This window comes from Stylophora pistillata, chromosome 7 (assembly GCF_964205215.1).
Source record: "Stylophora pistillata chromosome 7, jaStyPist1.2, whole genome shotgun sequence".
Lineage (NCBI taxonomy): Eukaryota > Metazoa > Cnidaria > Anthozoa > Scleractinia > Pocilloporidae > Stylophora > Stylophora pistillata.
This window is the reverse complement of record NC_142525.1, coordinates 27,625,188-27,645,135: the sequence shown is the minus strand read 5'-3', so window position 1 is coordinate 27,645,135 and position 19,948 is coordinate 27,625,188. Positions and strand designations below refer to the sequence as shown.

The 19,948-nt window shown below is 39.1% G+C and overlaps 2 protein-coding genes, 1 long non-coding RNA gene and 1 pseudogene across 4 annotated transcripts in view; 3 read left to right on the top strand and 1 right to left on the bottom strand.

The window, feature by feature from the left end:
• The window catches only part of LOC111345523 (uncharacterized), a 140,728-nt gene that overhangs the window by 95,202 nt on the left and 25,578 nt on the right, over nucleotides 1–19,948 (bottom strand). The window lies entirely within an intron of this gene.
• Nucleotides 1,588–6,555, top strand: LOC148727341 (uncharacterized; annotated as a pseudogene).
• On the top strand, nucleotides 9,588–12,063 carry LOC148727340 (uncharacterized). Of its 2 annotated transcripts, none has more exons than XM_088727526.1 (4): nucleotides 9,588–10,194; nucleotides 10,776–10,903; nucleotides 11,191–11,267; nucleotides 11,545–12,063. In XM_088727526.1, exons 2-4 carry the CDS (start codon nucleotides 10,802–10,804, stop codon nucleotides 11,693–11,695), a joined length of 330 nt encoding a protein of 109 aa, XP_088583652.1. In that variant the 5' UTR covers nucleotides 9,588–10,194; nucleotides 10,776–10,801; the 3' UTR covers nucleotides 11,696–12,063. The 2 variants fall into 2 exon arrangements, with proteins under 2 accessions (XP_088583652.1, XP_088583653.1); XM_088727527.1 differs by lacking the exon at nucleotides 9,588–10,194 and adding an exon at nucleotides 10,201–10,548.
• On the top strand, nucleotides 16,451–18,509 carry LOC148727339 (uncharacterized). The gene has a single exon (XM_088727523.1). The coding sequence runs from the start codon at nucleotides 16,491–16,493 to the stop codon at nucleotides 17,616–17,618; it is 1,128 nt and encodes a 375-aa protein (XP_088583649.1). The 5' UTR covers nucleotides 16,451–16,490; the 3' UTR covers nucleotides 17,619–18,509.

Sequence of the window (19,948 nt, the reverse complement as noted above, 5' to 3'; positions counted from 1 at the left end):
TGAAATTTCTTGGGTGAAGGTTATTTAATCTCAGGAATTTGTGGAAAGGGTGGAAGAGTTGTACCACCAGTATGTCTAGATTCTGCATGAAAATGATATTTCCCCATTGCAATGTTGCTGGGTGTCACATTTTCCCCAGGCTGGGAAACTTCACCCTGCAAAGGTCGTAATGTCACCCATTGTTATATTTGGTGAAGCTGTTGATTACTTATTGTTGCACATGGAATTTAATTATTTAGTCAAGGCAAAAGAAAGAGCAAACCCAAGCGTTAAACCCTTTCTTTTTTGTTTTCGTTTTTCTGTTATGACCTGTCCTCTATAAAAAGTCTGATTGCTTCATGCAAGAAGTCATGTTGCCGCCTCCCGGTTAGCTAAATTGGTGAAGCGCCGCACTGTTTTGTGCGGGAGGTTCGAGCCCCGGCCGGACCAACACTCAGGGTCTTAAAATAACTGAGAATGTGCTACCTTTCTATAACATCAAGAAATGGATAGACATTCTAGTCTTCTCGGATAAGGACGAATAAACTGTAGGTCCCGTCTCCTGCATCTATTAATTTGCTAATTTGGTTAGGCAGGGGACATTAAAAACCCACTCCCAAGATTATTGTGATATGGTCTGGTCTGTTTACTGGGAACTGGGGGGAGGGGGCATCTGTTAGATTTGCCTTTATTTGATTGTAAACAGCTTAGCAGTCTGGTAAAAGTCCCCTGCACAGAGTTGTAAAGTGCCACGAGTTCAGGATATGAGAGCTATAGAAATAAAAGTTATTATTATTATTATTATTATTATTATTATTATTATTATTATTATTATTATTATTATTATTATTATTATTATTATTATTATTATTATGTCTAACTTGCCTGATGAGTCCTGTTTGTTTTGATGTTGTGTAGGTTGGAAGTCTTAGTGAACAGAAATGTGCAGCAAACTGTGGAGCTCAATCACTGGAAAAAGATATGTGAGGAATACTCAGAGGAATCTGACAGATTAGAGATTGAGTGTGATGTCTGGAGGACAAAATTCCTGGGAAGCAGGTGAAGAAGGTTTCCAAACTGGCATTGACCTAACATTCTTACAGTTGCATATAGGTTTTAGAGACGTGACAGATATGAGAGCAGTGGCATATCCCAGTTTCTGTTACATGAACTGACTAGGAGTATTGGCACTCTCTTTGGGATGCCAACCTATTACAAGATACCCTTCAGACATTTTAAAGTTATTCTGTAACAAGAGACATGCATTGATCCCTGTAAATCTTTTATTTTCAGAATGTCTGATGAATTGTCCAGTTGGAAGGCAACTCTTTACACCCGGTTTAGACAAGCTCAGAGTGCTCTACAATGGTTACTGGAGGAGAGGGGACAGCTTCAACAATACCTCACTCATACCAAAAGGTCTAAATTATCTTTTATTGTTCTCCCTTTAAAAAAAAACATTGATGCAAGAAATGCAATTCAACATAAGTTGATTTTTGTCAATTCAGGTTAATTCAGTCACTTTACTTGATGCTCAAAAGTACAAGTGGCATTCATCAGGGCCCCTTCACTTCATCTCAAACCTCAAACGATCAAAGCATCTAAGAAATGGCTTCCACAAACAAGTCGTTAGCTGAACAGACCTTAGGTGTAGCACAAAATGTTTTACCAGCCTTCTCATTAGCAGAAACATCCCTTATCTTGACTCGTGAGCCTCTGGAAACTGGGACTGAACAACAGGTTGAGCCAACATCTGCTGAAAAAACTGGCTTTACAGGTGAGACTAGTTTGGGTAATTTACATCTGCATAGTGGCCCTCTCATTCAAGATCACCTCAAGCTCCACTCTCCTTTCAATAGAGAGTGGAATCTGGAGGCATACATGGATAACCAAAGTATATAACCTCATCTCATGAGTGTTGGTACTGTTTTAAAATTAAACTCACATTTTCTCAGCTGAAAGTTAATAACCTACCTGCTAAGATTATTAAACAAAGTATGCATATTTTGGTGCTGATGCAATTTTTCTGGGAAAGTTGCTACAGTATTAGCCCTTTACACTGTAACATCAGTATGCATATTCTCCATACTGTAATCTACTCCACTTTCATCTGTAATCAGTAGAAAAGTGTAATTAATTAGTTGAGCGTAGACACCATCTTTAATAATAAACAAAACTGTGATGCCAGGAATCTTTACATCAAACGGTCATTTTAAATTTCGAGATAGAAGGTCTTCAAAACTAAATAATGTATAAACAACAAACCAGCAAGAAGAAACTTACAACCATAGTTGCTCCCAGGGGCAGTGTAATTTTGAGCAAGAAATTAAAAATTCCAAGCCTCTGAAATTTAATATTTGGCTAGATTTGCTCCCAAACTCTAGTATAACACAACCTCCTACCCCTGGTGAATGCCCCCCCCCCCCCCCCCACACACACACACACACATACACATACACTCCAAGAAAACTGTTGCTGTCCCATTCATATCACTAGCCCTCTTTGATAAGTAGCAGGGCAGTGGTGGAAATTAATCAGTCAACAGACAGGCAGACAATTTACCTCTGGACTGCTCTTTGAAGTAACCTTCCAGCCATGCATCAGTCTCCAAAGTTATAATTTTAAATAAAGGAATACTGATGGAGGGACGATCAGATGAATTAGCTTCAAATTAACTGATAAAAGAAAGAAGTAAAAAAGTAAATAAAGATACATTTGAATTAAAATCCAGACATGTATAATTTTACTAAAACCAGTAAAATGGTACAAACAATAGTACACAATAGCCACCTTAAATACATGTACAAGCATTAATTCATCCAGAGTCTATAGTTCACTGTTCAAAGAAGTAAATAACAAGTTGAACCAATAGTTGCAGTATTTAAGGTTGATTATGTACTGAGCTTTGTAACCTGGCTTTTGATTAATGTAAGCCTAGTGTTGACCTTTTTTTTAACAACAATGCTTTTTCCCTTCATGAGGAATTAATGGAAACAAAGGCTACTTTTGAAAGACAACCTGATTCACATAAGAAAAGCAACATCTACCATCCATTTAAATTCAAAGAGTGATTGTACATAAAAGCAAATTTAGTTCCATGTACATGACAGGAATCTTCATCTAATGCATTACAACAAGGTCAACTCTTCACAAATATTTAACCCTTGAAAGCCATATTTTGAACATTATGCTTGTCTGAAATAAGTTTTATTCTTCCATGTAGGATGTGACATAAAGCAAGAACTCAGCTTTGTCAAAAACAAAATATACAGCGAGTTAATTGCTAACAAGGGAATCCACATCTACCAGCCTGAAATGTTCAGAGAATTCTGAGGCCATTCTTGATGCAATTACGTCAGCAAGGCCCTCTGCAGAGCGTATTAACCTCAATAAGAGAAGGGCTGTGTCAGTTATTTACAATCTTTGCTACTGTTTGAGTCAGGCATGCAATGCATTTCAAACTGACCATGCCGTTTACCTTAGGAGTTGTAATCTAAATCACGAAGGTATGGACACACAACACATTATGGGTCTCTATTGTGCTAGAAGGACAGTGAACACCATTGCTAAATTGTTGTCTTAAAATCATTGCAAATCATTCAAACATTTTATTCAAGATGCGCTTGAAAACAAGTGGCTTTTAGTCCTGATTATAGATGATTTCACCTCAATTCACACCAAAAAAAGACCACAGAGAGATAAGGCATCTGAAGCAAAGTCAATATTTACAATAGTCGTTAAAGCTTTTAAAAACATACCTGCTTTTAGTGTGCTGCAGGCCAGTATCATGCATGATCTAAATGGCATCAGGATAAACACATGCCTACAAATCATAACATCTGCATGATCTATGCAAAACATGAGCAGTTCATATGCTTCTGTAATGCCAAACTGGCTTACCGAGGCTTTTTTCAGCCCAAAACTTCAACACCAGCGACTCAACACCCATCAGTATTTGGAAAACGACAATGTGAAAACAATGAGAAAAATGGATGACCTACACCTTGTTAACTTTGTGGAGTTACAACTGAAGTGCAAAGAGGACTTTAATACAGCATATAACATGGCACTTAGCGCTGGTTTGGCTGATTATGCAAAACAGTTCATTATTTTTCAGCCTGGTGATTGGCCATGTCAATTTTTCTGCCACCAAATAATATATCAGTGTGTGAAGAAGTTTATCAGCTATCAGCAACCTCATCAAGTCAACTGTGAAAACCCTCAAGCTGCATCAGATCATTCGGCATATTCTTATCCATCCTTCACTGGTTCTGACAATGAGCAAAGTTTGCCATCAAACTTGTCTTCTCAGCCCTCCATTCTCTCTGTGATTCCAATGATAGGTCCTCTCCACATATCCTTGAACAGTAGAGAACACATTGTTACTTCCTTCCATCCATTTTTCAAAACAGCGTATGAATGCATTTTTATTTGATCAAAACTGGCAGCCAATCCAAAACACTGGAGGATCACCTTGCTCTTAGAAATCATTTACGGAGGATGGACATTAATATGAGAATCTGTGACGAAAAAGTTTTGGCGATTTAAAGATCCCGAGTATGGAACACTTTTTAATCTTTTGGACAACTACATACCCTTAGTTCTTTCTAATTACAGCATTTCTTTTAAACTTAATAATTTTTCAGAATACTTCAGAGTGATGATTCGAATGTGGATTATGCTCACCTGCCTTAAGCGTTCTCATTACAACAAAGCTCCACTTGTCTGGCTTAACATGTGCTCACACTGGGGAAAGCATTCACCCCACCTTTATAAACTTCTTCGTACCTATATAACAATTTTTGATGAGTATCCTGTTGAAAATACCCACAGCATTCTACGTTCCGAAAGGAAGCCCTCTGACAGTGCCAATGAATTGAGAAATAAAGCCAAACAAGTTTTTGAATCTAGGGAACAACAAGCTACCTTTAGAACAGCTTTCACATCACCATCACAGTTTTCATTTTCATAGAACCAAGTACAGTTTCTCAAAGTCAAATGTGCTCAAGTACTTAGAATTGCTACAACACAAGGACAAAGCTCACTCTCATCAGAAGGAAATACAACTACTCAAGTAAAATTTCCAACAATCTGTGCCAACAATCCCATCAAGAGTACTGCTTTACCTCTTGGGTATCAAGGTAACATTAAACCTGATGCAGCTGAGCAATGTGACTTACCTGAATGTATGATGTCTGCCCAAAATGATGACTGGAAAGTTTTAACAGGTTGCTTTCATTCCTTCCACAATACCTGCTTGAATGGCTTAAATTCACATCCCTTATGTAAGGACTTCCTGAAAAAAAAAGTTCAAGAACTTGGTCAAACTGCAAAACAAGAGATTCTTAATCCTAATTCAAGCACTGAAGTACCAGTACCAGCTGTGAGCCAGGACATTGAAAATGAAAGATCTGACTCAGGGTTAGATTCACCCACTGAAACTACAACTGCAAGAGAAATGGAGAAAGATGAATATCAAAATACTCTAAGACAGCTTAATCATGAAATTGCAAGTCTTAATCCAACTTCACAACCATTACCAATTTCCAGCAATAACCAAAGACTCTCAAGAGCTGCTTCCAACACCAGTGAAACTACAACTAAGGTCCCTCTACGCTGCAGAAAATGCCACCATCCCGTTTGTGGACACAAAAGATCAAACAGGTCACAGGTTAAATGTGATTTTTGTCCCAACAATGTCTGCACAGTGAATTCAGGCAATAGTTTCTCGAGATGCAACTGCTCATAGCACAAGGAAAACTACACACGGAGAGACACTCCACCAGAGCTCCAGCATACCAAATAACTGTAACCACAAACCAGCATGTGGATGTAACTGAGTGGCTCTTGCCTCCAAATATTTGCCAATCAACCATAGCAGGGAGTCTGATTGGAAGTAATGCCTGTACAGTTATTGCTATGCTAACTGGATGCCATTTTGTTGAAGGTAAATTTTCATTCCTCAACAACTTCAAGATCTATCACAGGTAATTCCTCTCTACAGCCAGCTAATTCTCAAGGGAAACCATATTTACAGCTTGTTTCATGTGCCTGTGCAACAACCAAACCTGGAAGTCAAAGAGCTCCTTCAGTACAACAATGAAGAATTTCAGAAAATTGAACTAATTGCAAACTTGGGTATTTTCACTGTTGAAGACCTTGAATCTTATCATACAAGCTACCATCGCCAGCTTCCAACATTTGCTGCAGTCCTGATTGTGCCCCAGACAAGATAATGGTGTTATGCTTCAGGAATGCAAGCATTTGCCTCTTTGAAAGTCACAGACATGGCCACCAAGGAGGCATCATAGCCTCAAGCTCTTCTGGAAATGCCCGCAATTTTGTGCGATACGTCAAAAGGATGGTAGTGAGAGACTGGGGAATGCAGTTGCAGGGATCAAACTTAGCTGTACTAGGTCTAAAGTAAACTCTAAAAACTTTACTTTAGACCTGATTCAGCTACTCACAGTATGTCTCAAACATTATAATTCTACATTTTCCAAGTAAGTTGCTCAGCAGGTGTTTTATTCAATTGGTGAAATAAATAGCAAAAAACATGGTCTCAGGCATACAAATTATGAGTAAAATGCAAGATTTACAACACATTTCAAGAACATGTATGCTGGTTAAATTATTTCAAGTCCCATGTTCAGCTTCAGACATAAAAATACATATTTACTTCTCTATGCGGTAAATGGTTTGAACCCGGGGGTAACATGTGAAGGTATAGTCTGATCGTCCGGGTGAGTGTAGTCCTGAGAAGGACTGTTGTCGGTGGCAGTGACTGACGTTTCGACAACCTGTGCGGAAGTCATCATCAGAGTCAAGTGAATGATTGTTGTCAGTAGAATGTTTTTATTCCAGTTCGTGTGAAATGATCGGTTGGTTTTGCCGTGATGTTATTGGCTGTAAGACTCAAGTGACGGAACAGACAGGGAACGATTTATAAGATCAATTGTTCCGACTGCCAAGCCTCCTACATCGGTGAGACTGGCAGAAACCTCACAACAAGACTGACTGAACACAGACGGGCGACGAGGAAAGGTGATGTCAGCAATCACATCGCTGAACACCATCGACTTACCAACCACAACATTGACTGGGACTCTGCGCAATGCCTAACCTACAGCACTGACTATTTTCAACGACTGACTCTGGAAAGCTGGTTTACTAACTTAGAACAGACTCCCCTAAACAGATGTCAACAACTACCCGCCCCATACAAACGACTCATTCACGACATAAACATCACAAACGACCGAAAAAGAACAACCTAACTTTACCGACAGACCGAAACAGACCAATCACGACTGACTTACGTCACTTGAGTCTTACAGCCAATAACATCACGGCAAAACCAACCGATCATTTCACACGAACTGGAATAAAAACATTCTACTGACAACAATCATTCACTTGACTCTGATGATGACTTCCGCACAGGTTGTCGAAACGTCAGTCACTGCCACCGACAACAGTCCTTCTCAGGACTACACTCACCCGGACGATCAGACTATACCTTCACACTTTACTTCTCTATGCAAGTAAGTGAAGTTCCAAAACTAAATTGAGATTTTAGTCAAAATAAAGCAGTCGTACAGCTCTTATGATTTGACGCTAACTTATAAGCTTAGTATTTTCGATAAAAGCAACTATCATTTTGCGGGATAGACCTAAATTACTACGAGTGTACTAAACAGTACTTTGGGGTCGTTCGAAAACTCCACTGAAGAACCGAAATGTAGACGTCATTTTCGACCGCAAATACGTTAAAAAGAAATCTTTGCGACGAAAAGCACGCATTTTTTCTGGTTAAGGAGTTTGCATAGCTCGGAAAAGGGATAAATAAAGTTTTCGCTTAACATATTTTTGAGTTGGGGCAAAATACGAAAACGAAGTTTTCGTCAATAAAAAATGATAAAATAAAACACCATAAAAGAAGATCTACAAGGTAAGAATATTATAACAATGAAATGGACTCCAGGAGTACCTCTAAAGCAGACTTGAACGACATATCCCAAATTTATGATAGACGATCACTGCGATATGCATGACTTGGAAAAACTACCATAACTTGCTCCATTAAAATGCACCAAAACTGCTCGCAATAAAGTTTTAATCCTCGTTGCTGTACATTTTTGAAAGACTGCAATCCTCAGCGGCTGTAAAGAAAAGGTAAAGACCCTATTAATAGCAGTATTTTTAAGTTGGGGCACAAGTAGGATTTATAGAAATTTGACTCCAAAGCTAATTCAAATTCAGAATAACATCAAATTCTCCCGTTAAAAGGGGCCTTCTGCCTTACGATTGTCTTAAAATACACACACCAAGTTTATCACAACACAAATTCTAAGGTCTTCAGACTCACCTTAATTGCTTTGGCACTTGTGGGAACATCCGGAGATCAGCTGATGTTAATTTTAGTCCCGTTGATTTGCCAATTTCTTGCTATTTCTTAGCTGTTTTTAGGCAGTTTGATCGTAAAAAATCTTTTCATGGGAAGTCGAAGACAACTCCAGAAGTACCCAGAGCGTTAGAAATGTATGTAGGTATTTAACTTTCTTTCATCTCGTTCCATGATATTCCCTAGAAGAGTAACAGATCACCCAGAGAAACCTGCCATAGCAAGCTCGAGAAATCAAAATGGCGCTAGGATTCTTTCATTCCAAAAGATTTAACGCATGCGTAGACAGAGGCTTGATCGATATATAAACCCTTCGATACACCGGTTTAGTTCGGGTGCGATTATGTGGCGCAACAGGATAGAGATAGAGATAGGGATAGTGCGAAAACACATGATGCCAGTAGAGGAAGATAAAACCTACTGGACGTCAGGCAATGTAGATTACATTGCCAAACTCATACAGATAACTATCGCTCAACCTCACAAATTTGTACCTCATAATAAACACCCACGTACTAAAAGATATCTTAAGAGATACTTTAACAAAGTAGTGGGAAGGGACTATGAAGGTAAACCCTGTCATAGTGTTACTGTAATACTCGTGAAACAAAATAAACGAGTTACAGTAAAAACAGCCTATCCATCATTGTAACTTACCAGTTACAATGAAATGTATGAAGTTCATACATTTTGATCTGCGTTATTAAATACATTAAATACAACTCAACGGCCTGCTCCCAGTTGGCTTGTTAGCTCAATTGGTAGAGCTCTGCACTAGTTTCGCAGAGGTCAGTGGTTCGAATCACGTACAGGCCTGATTTTTTTTTTTTTTTTTTTTTTTTTTTTTTTTTTTTCAGGTCTGATTTTCGCTATTGCTTAAATAGCGCTACCTACTGCGAGGATCGTGTATCATATGTATTGTAAATTATATAATCCAGGGTACTTATATCGGACACATTAGTCCATATTCGTGCCCACCTTTTACCTCTTTTTTTTTTTTTTTTTTTCGTTTTGGCTTTCATGAACACTAATGAGCACAAAGTATAAGATCATTTACACAGCATCATTTTCCTGCTGATTTTTCCGATTGACTTTTAGCAATGTCCCCTAAGAATATTTTTTTCATCCATTTTGATATATCACGAGTCACAGGTAAACGGAAGTTCAAATACTCGAAAAGGCTGGTTGCTATGGAGTGACGTCATAAACCGGATAAGTTTCCATCATCGCTTTGACAGCCTTTTTCGATAATTGCTCGCAGTAGTCTGAGTAGTTGCTTGAATTTGTACAATCTCTGTTCCTGCTGGGTACAATGAAGCCTTTTGTTTATTAGGGGCTGGATCGGCCTATTGACATTTGGAGATTGGATTTCATATTAATATGCGTAAGCAAAAGCGGGAATGTTTAGTTTCCCGCGGTCGAGTACAGTTATGGATCCCTTCAAACTTCGAAGGGTTGAATTGCTTCATTCTCCTCCAGATGAGTCAAGGGAATGGTTTATCTTAAATTTCAAGAAATGTGGCATAAGAGTCAGCAAGTTTTTTGAAGTAGCCTGTTGGTGGCACATTTTCCAAGCGTTTTGTACGGTCCAGCTTTAAAAAATGGCGGAAACTTGGATGGCCGATATGTTCAGAACAACAAAGTGGCCATCGCCTCTCTATTTGGAGTTGTTTCTACCATCTTCCGGCAGAAATTCGAAGAAGGCGAAGTGGTGAGATATCTTTGGTTGATCGATAAAATAAATTCTTGATCCTGGATCAAGAAAAGCTTGGCAAACGTTACTTAGCATTTCCAAGCTAAGACGAACCGGGGTAAGTCATAACGTTTATATTTTTATTAAGATTGGAAAAAGTGAGTTTGCTGTCTTATGTTTTGTTGTGAATGCTGGTTTTACGGTGTATCAGAACTCATCTCTGCTTGGCAGGAAAATCACATAATTGGCTGAGTTTGATTTTACGCTGAGCCTCTAAGTCTTCTAGCTATGATCACTTTTTATGGCTACTTTAGGAGAAATTTCGGGTTTGTTTCCTTGATAGGGTCGTGACAGTATTATAATTTATTTCATTTCTATTTTTCTACGATAAAAGATTTAAATCGCCAGAGGGATGCCATTGAGAAAACTGGAATAGTAGTTAATGGAAGATGCTTTAAAGTTAAATTTCCAGGTTATTTGTGTGTGCCAATCTTGACTCATTATATTTTTTTTATCTTATTATTTTTTTATTTTTGCAATGTTTTTATGTTACATGTCTGGCTACGTGATCGTAATTATTGAATCATTTTATGCTTGGCAGTGTTAGAAAATATCTGGGAAAGTATAACATTTGAGATCTTTGGTGTAGCTATTTTAACTTCAACTTCTTGTTATCTTCTTGTCTTTTTTTCGTGACAGTTACTCTTGATTACAAAACACTGATAATGCTGCTCAAGCAAAGAGCTGGTGATGCCAAAAAATATATCAATGAACTTTGCAAGCAAGGATTGGACACAGAGTGCTGTGTATTCTGCAAAGTTTTTAAGGTAGGTTATACCTTCAATGCTAAATGACATGCATCATAGCGGAATTATACAATAACACAAAACGTATTCAGCCTACCGGTATTTGTTATGCAATTTATTTATCATCAATTAGTGAGAGCTTTCTTGGGTTTCTTGACTTTACAGAAAGGCAGACGAAAGGTGTCCATAAAAGTGAACATATTTTGTCTGTTGTGAACAGCGATTATATATCTACCATTAGTAGTGAACATTATATGACTTTAGCTCAGTTAATTCATTACTGAGTGATACATGCAATTTATTTGTAGGAATGTGCCTCTCATGATGTTCCTTTTGGGGAAGCCTTTGCTGAGTGTTTCCTAAAGAGCAAAGCAAATATTGGGGGGTAGGTACAACTCTGCATTTCTCCATTGACATGCATAAAAAGTTCCAGCTTGCAGTATGGTATTTCACTTTCTATTGGAGTACATGTCTTTAAATCTCACTTGGGATACTTAGTTTGATGGACAGTTGGCATACTGCCGGCCGACAGTTGGCAGACAGTTGGCTGACAGACTTTTAGGGGAGCTGTTCACTTTTACCCAGTTACCAGCAAAAATATGGTAAGCTTGGATTATAAAGGTGGAAACTAAATTCACTGTTTTTTTTTCTGTCTGTTTCAGATGGAAGGGGTTAAGAGATGACTTGCTCTTTCTCCTTGAAGAGGAGCCATGTGATGTTAATTTATGTGCTCTGCTTGCAGTGTATAACATTTTAATTTTTAAATTCTGTGCACCCATTGAAGTAAGGCATAGTCAACATTGTATCATTTAAAAAAATCTATTTTTTTGAAGTCTTATCCTGTAACAATATTATTTTGTTTAGTGTTGCCTGATCACTTCTGAGATATATATTTATTTGTCATATTTCTAAGATTTATATGGCATTCGGCGTAATGCCTGAGAGCTTCTGGGATATAGCAAACTTAGTTTTTCATTCACTGTTAATAGAGGGAAATTATGTCTTTCCTTTCTGGTTCACCCAGGCTGAAGTCCTTCATTCAGAGTAATGCCTGAGCACTTCTGGGATATATAACATACCTAGCTTTTCATTCATGGTCAATATAGGGAAGTGTTGTCTATCCTTTCTGGTTCACACAGGCTGAAGTCCAGGCATTCAGAGTAATACCAGAGCACTTCTGGGATTTATAACATACTTAGCTTTTCATTCATGGTCATTATTGGGAAGTGTTGTCTATCCTTTCTGGTTCACCCAGGCTGAAGTTCTGGTATTCAGAGTAATGCCTGAGGTTTTCTGGCATATATAATGTGAAGAAATTCTTCCGTTCACCCAGGCTGAACGGAAGTTCTGCTATTCACAGTAATTCCTTAGGTGAACCAGAAAAGATAAACAACACTTCCCCGTATTGACCATGAATGAAAAAACTTAAAGTATGTTGTATATCCCAGAAGCACTCAGGCATTACACTGAATGCCAGGACTTCAACCTGGGTGAACCAGAAAGGATAGACAACACTTCCCTATATTGACCATGAATGAAAAGCTAAGTCTGTTGTATATCCCAGAAGCACTCAAGCATTACACTGAATGCCAGGACTTCAATATGGGTGGACCAGAAAGGATAGACAACACTTCCCTATATTGACTATGAATGAAAACCTAAGTATGTTATATATCCCAGAAGCGCTCAGGCATTACTCTGAATGCCAGGACTTCAGCCTGGGTGAACCAGTAAGGATAGACAACACTTCCCTATATTGACCATAAATAAAAAGTTCAGTATGTTGTATATCCCAGAAGTGCTCAGGTATTACACTGAATGCCAGGACTTCAGCCTGGGTGAACCAGAAAGGATAGACAACACTTCCCTATATTGACCATGAATGAAAAGCTATGTGAAACTTTGTTATATATCCCAGAAGTGCTCAGGCATTACAGTCAATGCCAGGACTTCAGCCTGGGTGAACCAGAAAGGATAGAAAACACTTCCTTATATTGACCATGAATGAAAAGCTATGTAAGTTATATATCCCAGAGGCACTCAGGCATTACACTGAATGCCAGGACTTCAGCCTGGGTGGACCAGAAAGGATAGACAACACACAACACTTCCCTATATTGACCATGAATGAAAAGCTATGAATGTTGTATATCCCAGAAACGCTCAGGCATTACACTGAATGCCAGGACTTCAGCCTGGGTGGACCAGAAAGGATAGACAACACCTCCCTATATTGACAATGAATGAATGAAAACCTAAGTATGTTATATATCCCAGAAGCGCTCAGGCATTACTCTGAATGCCAGGACTTCAGCCTGGGTGAACCAGAAAGGATAGACAACACTTCCCTATATTGACCATGAATAAAAAGCTCAGTATGTTGTATATCCCAGAAGTGCTCAGGCATTACACTGAATGCCAGGACTTCAGCCTGGGTGAACCAGAAAGGATAGACAACACTTCCCTATATTGACCATGAATAAAAAGCTATGTAAAACTTTGTTATATATCCCAGAAGCGCTCAGGCATTACACTGAGATATTTGACTTACTTAGCTTTTCATTCATGGTTAATATAGGGAAGTATTGTCTATCCTTTCTGGTTCACCCAGGCTGAAGTTCTGGCATTCAGAGTAATGCCTGAGGTTTTCTGGCATATAAAAAGTGAAGAAATTCTTGTGACGCAAACTTTTCTGTTATTTGAGCTCTTCACCTATATCTACAGCAGAGCGACAGGAATAAATAGTCGTTTGAGACAAAAATTTGAAAAACAGCTTCATTTACTGTTAAAAGTCGCCCTGCAAACCGCGACGGGAAGAGAACATCAAAACAAAAAATGCTGCCAAAAAAACTCAATAAATAACACAAGGCAAAACACTGCTGGTACATTTCTTTGCGAAGCTAGATCGTGAAATCTCTGATGCGACGTTTTTGTAGGCGTAAACACACGACGACGATTGATTTCCTGACAAACTGGGTAATATGAGATAATATAAAGTATGAAACAACACGAAGTAACGCGCACAGCCTCAAGTGATCGATATACCGTATTTCCTTGAATAAGTGCCCACCCCTCGGCCATTCAAACTTGTAACTCTGAATAAGCGCGACACCGGAACCCTTTCTTTTTCAGCTCATTTTAAACTTTTACTACCTTAGATGAATATGTTGGGAGAGATTCTTGCTTTAAGAGTTATATTACGCCGATGTATTATCTTTCCTTTTTATATGGCTGGCTTCGCAAGCGGTGCAAGATGCAGCGAATTCTGTGAGCTGATTGGCTATTAACCCTTTCTCATTTTTCGTTTTCTGCGGTGGCCAGCGTTGCAGCCATTTTGTCTTTGTGTAACCTGCAGGCAAGCTCTCGCTTGGCTCTTAACGCTTGGCTCAGGTTTGAGTCTTCCTGCTTGGTCAATAACGCATTACTGGATCTACCGCGCTCTATGTTAATTTCCAAACCACTCTAGACCACAGCGCTTGACTCAGTATTTAAAGTTGGTTTTTCGGAAAAAGTCAACGTCCCACCCCTCTCAAGAAGCTTTTAGAATATAAAAATTCAAGGATTTTCCAAGGATTGGTTAAATTCATCGGGGGACTTGCCGTGAAATGAACGGACTTGCAAGTCAGTACGAACCCTGTTAAAGTTCAAGGGAGTTTAAACTTGTTCGTAACGGGTCATTAAACGAAAGTTGGTCTTTGTCTGTTTAAAAGCTTTGTCAGCTTGTTCAACATCTATCTTGATTTGAAAACAATTATTACTACCCTCGGTCTCTGTTTATTCACGATTTTAATCATCGTTGCGGAGGAGGTAGCGCAAAAAGATTTTCAACACCAGTGCGTTAATCACATCGTACCTATAATGTCTGTAATCTCTCGCAACTATCTAGAGGATTCCGGCACCAATATAGGTCATCTGAAGGCCAGTGACAAAGAATCTTATGAGTACTGCATGAATATAGTTTAAAAAAACTGGAACAGTGTGTAAACTATAAATGCGACATAAAATATCAGTGAGAAAAAGCCGCCATGTATTGTGGACTCTGCGTTGAACAGCAAAAGAAATTATAGGTTGTAATACGCCGAGTTTCTTCCCAATAACTGGTACCCGGATGCTCAAAAATTACAGCACCAAGCGTCAGCTGTCAAAGATTCCGAACACAGCGGAAAAAAAGTCGTCGGTTCTGGAATTTACTTTGTCTCCGATCCGAAAACAAAAATCTGGTAACATTGATTAGAAAACAAAACACTCAGGCCGCCAGTTAAATGTCGTAGTAAATAAGCGTCGCAGCCTATGTTAGTATTAATGAAGTTAACTAAATCCGCAAGCATTGACTAAGAAATGTTTCTTGGACGTGACTGTAACTGCCGCAACACACTCCGGGCGAGCGCTTTGTCTTGTCACTATTTTTAAGCGCCGGCCATGTACACTTTTTTCGGATACGGCTTCTTTAATTACCTTTTCACGCCATAGGATGATGACATGATTGTGTAAAAGTTGACGCCTCTATCAGTTTAGGAGCGAAATACGATCAAAAATTTTACCCAAGCAAGCCACTGGTATCCAGCAGAGAATGCGGACTAAAAGTACGGGTTCTCTGCTGGATACCTAGACTTTTTTTGGTTGCTAACGGCGTGAGGCTCGTGAGCGGGCGGAGTGAATCCTTACACTCTGATGGGCTCTCGGCGGTGCGATTAATAATGGTAATTGAACTGAGTGGAGTACAATTTGAGCTGAAATCATTATCGTGATTTGAAATCCCAAGTATGATTTCCGACCAAAATTGCACGACATGAAGTTCAATTACCACTTTATCACATTCATTTTTAAATCGCCCAAATACAGGTCAATTCAAATATTTCACTGATGCAGTACTGAGCCGGTTTTAAATAAAAAGCGGAACCGGAAACGCTTTTACATCTTATTTTGTATGCAAAACAGAAAGACTTTGACGTCATGTGTCAAAAACACAGTCAAGCGTAAAATGATGCCATTTAGAGCAAAACATGGTGCAATTTGTGAATAAATAGCACTGATTACAGCCAATCAGATTAAAGGGACCACCAGTGATTTCAAATTGGATGTAATTCATTCATTCACCAGTGATTTCAAATTGGACGTAATTAATTCATTAATTGTACTATTTTTGTTCATAATTGCAACTTTCTCACTGCAAAACTAGACCAAAACAACCAGAGTGATTGAAGGGAGAGAAAGAAGGGAGAATTGATATTATTTATCGGAAAAAGGTTGTGACCGAAGTCTTTGCTTAAAATTGCTGCCCGAACTAGATATATTTATGAAAAATTGCAGCGAAGTTCTGGATAGCTGCTCAACACGAAACGGATACCGCCCGCTGAGAGATGCCCGGATGGGAGAATACTGCCCGGTTTCGGTACCAATCAGATCGCACGATTTGTAGAATGCCGCCCGCTCACGAACTGAGAAAAAGAAGGTTGAAATGGTGAGTTGGCCACCGTTACGATTATAACAGCTGACGTTTCGAGCGTTAGCACTTCGTCGGAGCGAATGTTGCGAATGTCGCCATGTTGGTGCCCAAACAAATAGTTACAAATGCGCTTAATAGTAAGGTGAACGTGAGATAGTAGAAATGGTTCTTTGTGTAGTTTTCGGCTGTGGCAGTAGAAGCGATCGGGAGAAAGGGATTGGATTTTATCGAATACCATCAGTTATCAAAAATAAGTCTACCTTCGAAGAAGAATTGACAACAGAGAGGAGAGAAAAGTGGATACAAGCGATAAGTCGGGGCGACACAAAAGCAAAAGACGTTCTCAAAAGCGAACGAGTATGCGGCAAGCATTTTGTCTCTGGAAAGCCATCTCCTTACTGGGACAAGCACAATGTAGATTGGGTGCCAACTTTAGAGCTCGGAAAGAAAAGTTATGGCCGTGAGATAGACTATGAAGCGAGAGCAAAGAGGCAAGAAAGAGCGAAGAAAAGAGAGAAACACGCCATCGAGCAACAAGAACACGAAGCGGCAGAGAAGCGTCAGAAACTCATCGAAAGCAGTCTTCCTGTGGCCCAGATCGACTTTAATCAGCCAAGCACCTCCACAGAAGAAGAAAAAACTGGAAACGAAGATGCCTTTTCCGGTGACCTTACGGCATGTGATGAAGGCAGTGAGTCTGATGAAATCAGAACGCAAATTATGAGAGATGCCGAGTGCCAAGCAGACACAGAGCTAAAGGATTCGGAATGCCAAACCACCGAATTAGAATACATGTTTCAAAAAAGCACGTATCGGGCACCGGATAAAGAGTTCTTTGACTCTGACGAGAAGGTTCGCTTCTATACCGGTCTACCTTCCTTGGAAGTGCTAATGGTTGTGTTTGACAATGTAGCTTCACATGTAAAAAGGCAAACTCAGTCACTCGATAGGTTCCAAGAGTTTATTATGGCTGACCGAGGATTTACCGTTAGTGAAAGCATTGGTCTCAAGCAAGCAAGATTGGTAATCCCAGCTTTTACAAAGGGAAAATCTCAGCTGGACCCAGTGGATGTGGAGCAGACTAGAGGAATTGCAAATGTAAGGATCCATGTTGAACGTGTGATTGGATTGCTCAGACGAAAATTTACGATTCTAGAAGGTACCCTGCCAACTGACTATCTTATATCTAATCATGAAAACTCTGATCGCTACACTCCACTGGTGGATCACATGATAAGAGTTTGTGCAGCTCTTGTTAACTTCTGTCCTCCTATTGTACCTTTCGATTAGGCAAACCTCCCATTTCAAATAGTTATGTTGTGTACGATTGAAGATAAATTTAGAAACAAAGACACATGGAACTCTCCAGAAATGTGGATATTCCAATAAATATTTTTAATGTACTTTACCATTTGTTTAATTTGTAAACCTTGGATGTTACAGTGCAATTCAAAAAATGGTGAACAACTGAAATATGCCTGAATTGTTACTGTGAACATTGTTTATTACTTTTTCATCAAACTGTGTTCTATCCAGAATACCCCAATCAGGTTTGTGCCACTTGACTAATACCCACGACTTATTTTGGTGTTCACATTTTTTTCTTAGTTGTACTGTAAATAGTGAAATAATATTGTATCTGATGATCGAGGAATTCTCCATGAGGGTGTCAACAATATACTTCAAACCCTTGATCATTCTTTTAAAAAAAATTTAAAGCCTTGGAAAGAGAAACCAAACCCTTGTTTATGTCCCCTTTTAATTAGATATTGCTTGTTGATTCCTTCCTTTGAAACTGGAGGGTTGTTTGACATTGTCTTTATGTGGGTGTGCCATTGTCGAAATGAGAGGAAAAGAAATGAAACATTGATTTGACTTAATGTTGGCATGCAGATTGGATGAAGAATGCATCCAGCCCTGTAATCTTTAATTTATAATTATGTTAAAACAAGAGATATTTTAGCATTCAATTACCATTGGCTGTTGTGTGTCTTAGTAGGGAAAGCAAAGAATACCATGAAAATTACAACTGAGGTACAAACAACTTTGACTGGCAAGTGTGATTAAAAAAATTGCCCTGCAAAACTTAGTTTTCTTTTATGAACAAAGTAAATGATCTTCTGATGCATGTAATGTACATAGATTGAGAACTGAAATTGATTAAAAACAAAATTACATGGATTTTATCCTTCACTTCAGACTGTATGCATAATCAGTGTACTTAGAATGTAGGGAACAAAGTAAATTTGCCATTACTTAGACATGATGCTAAGTGAGTTCTCATACTTTGAGTATCAAAATTTATGAATGTGGGATCTTCTCCAAAGACCAGGCAGGTGGAAAATGCAATTGCAAAAACCCCACAGTCACTTCCATTTGTTTGCTGCTGCACTGGCATAGGGTTAAGAGCAACCAAACAGCCCCCTAACAAGTCATTCGTTTGTTCTTCAACCTCTTGGGTTAAAACAGAGTCATGATACAGGCTGTCATAAAGATTGACATGTCCCAGCTCACATCCAATTGAGCTTACACACACCCAGTGACTGTGACCAGTGTGCAAAATTTGTATGAATTCACCACTGACAACATCAAAATTTCTAACTGGGCCAAGTGTTGGTCGCTGAAAGCCTTCTATGCTTGAATTCTCACCACGCAGCAAAACTTGAGCTTGGTGAATAATGTCACAGTCTAGCCATCCAGTGGGACTAAGAATTAAATCAAAATGGGAGTCAGGTTTCCCAGAGGACTAGACTTGTCACTGCTTCCATGAGTGACTTTAATGATAGAAATATCACTTTCCTCTTCACCACTTGAGGAATCTGATGAAGAACAATACTTGGTAAGGGTGGTGGCTGAATGGACAGTGGCAACTTTATTGCATTCAGAACATTTCCAGGTTGTTTGATAATTGTTGGGCATTCTGTTTAAACCGAGGCAGGAAAGGTGGAAAAATTTTCCATTTTCACAGTTGTCTCCATGGCATTCTACAACCTTCTCTGTTGTACTAGGCTTAGTCTTGCAGATGCAGATGCTGTCCAATTTCATAGCTGCCTGAATAGATGCTGTAGGGGGTTGTGCTGATGTCCTGGTACCACCTCTTCTCTTGAACTGGGGAAGTCGAGAGCAGTGAGGGCAATACCAAGTCTTTGGCTTTCTCAAGGCAGTGAGCGAAAGACAGGAAGGGTGAAACCTTTTGTAAGGGCAATTTTTGTTACTGCATGAAATGGTTTCCTCATGTCTGATTTTCCTGCAAAAACAAATACCATCCTTATCTGGTAATTTGGGAGGCACTGTACATCTTCTGGTATACCATCGCCCTAGAATTTCTGGAAGAATACATATTCTCCAAAATGTTTCCAATTTGGGCAGTACAGAGTTCCAATGCTGCACATCTGGATATATGCGCAGCACTATTAAATTCATGCTCTTTTTCTCATCAATGGCACAAACCACAAACTCACAATACTTGATTCCAGGCACAGAGAAAAGCTGCTGCTGCACCTGATAGTAGTAGCTGTGATTTTTTCTAAGCTGTAAATGTCCATTCACTTTTTCTAAGCAGGAATTCTTCTGCTGAGCAAAGTTCTCAAAGTTGCCATGTTTGATTATAATCGGGCACT

Coding starts and splice junctions, on each gene's coding strand:
- LOC148727340 (XM_088727526.1), top strand. CDS start 10,802: ATGCTGCTCAAGCAAAGAGCTGGTGATGCCAAAAAATATATCAATGAA. Junction 10,904..11,190: donor TATTCTGCAAAGTTTTTAAG/GTAGGTTATACC, acceptor ATTTATTTGTAG/GAATGTGCCTCTCATGATGT. Junction 11,268..11,544: donor AGCAAAGCAAATATTGGGGG/GTAGGTACAACT, acceptor TGTCTGTTTCAG/ATGGAAGGGGTTAAGAGATG.
- LOC148727339 (XM_088727523.1), top strand. CDS start 16,491: ATGGTTCTTTGTGTAGTTTTCGGCTGTGGCAGTAGAAGCGATCGGGAG.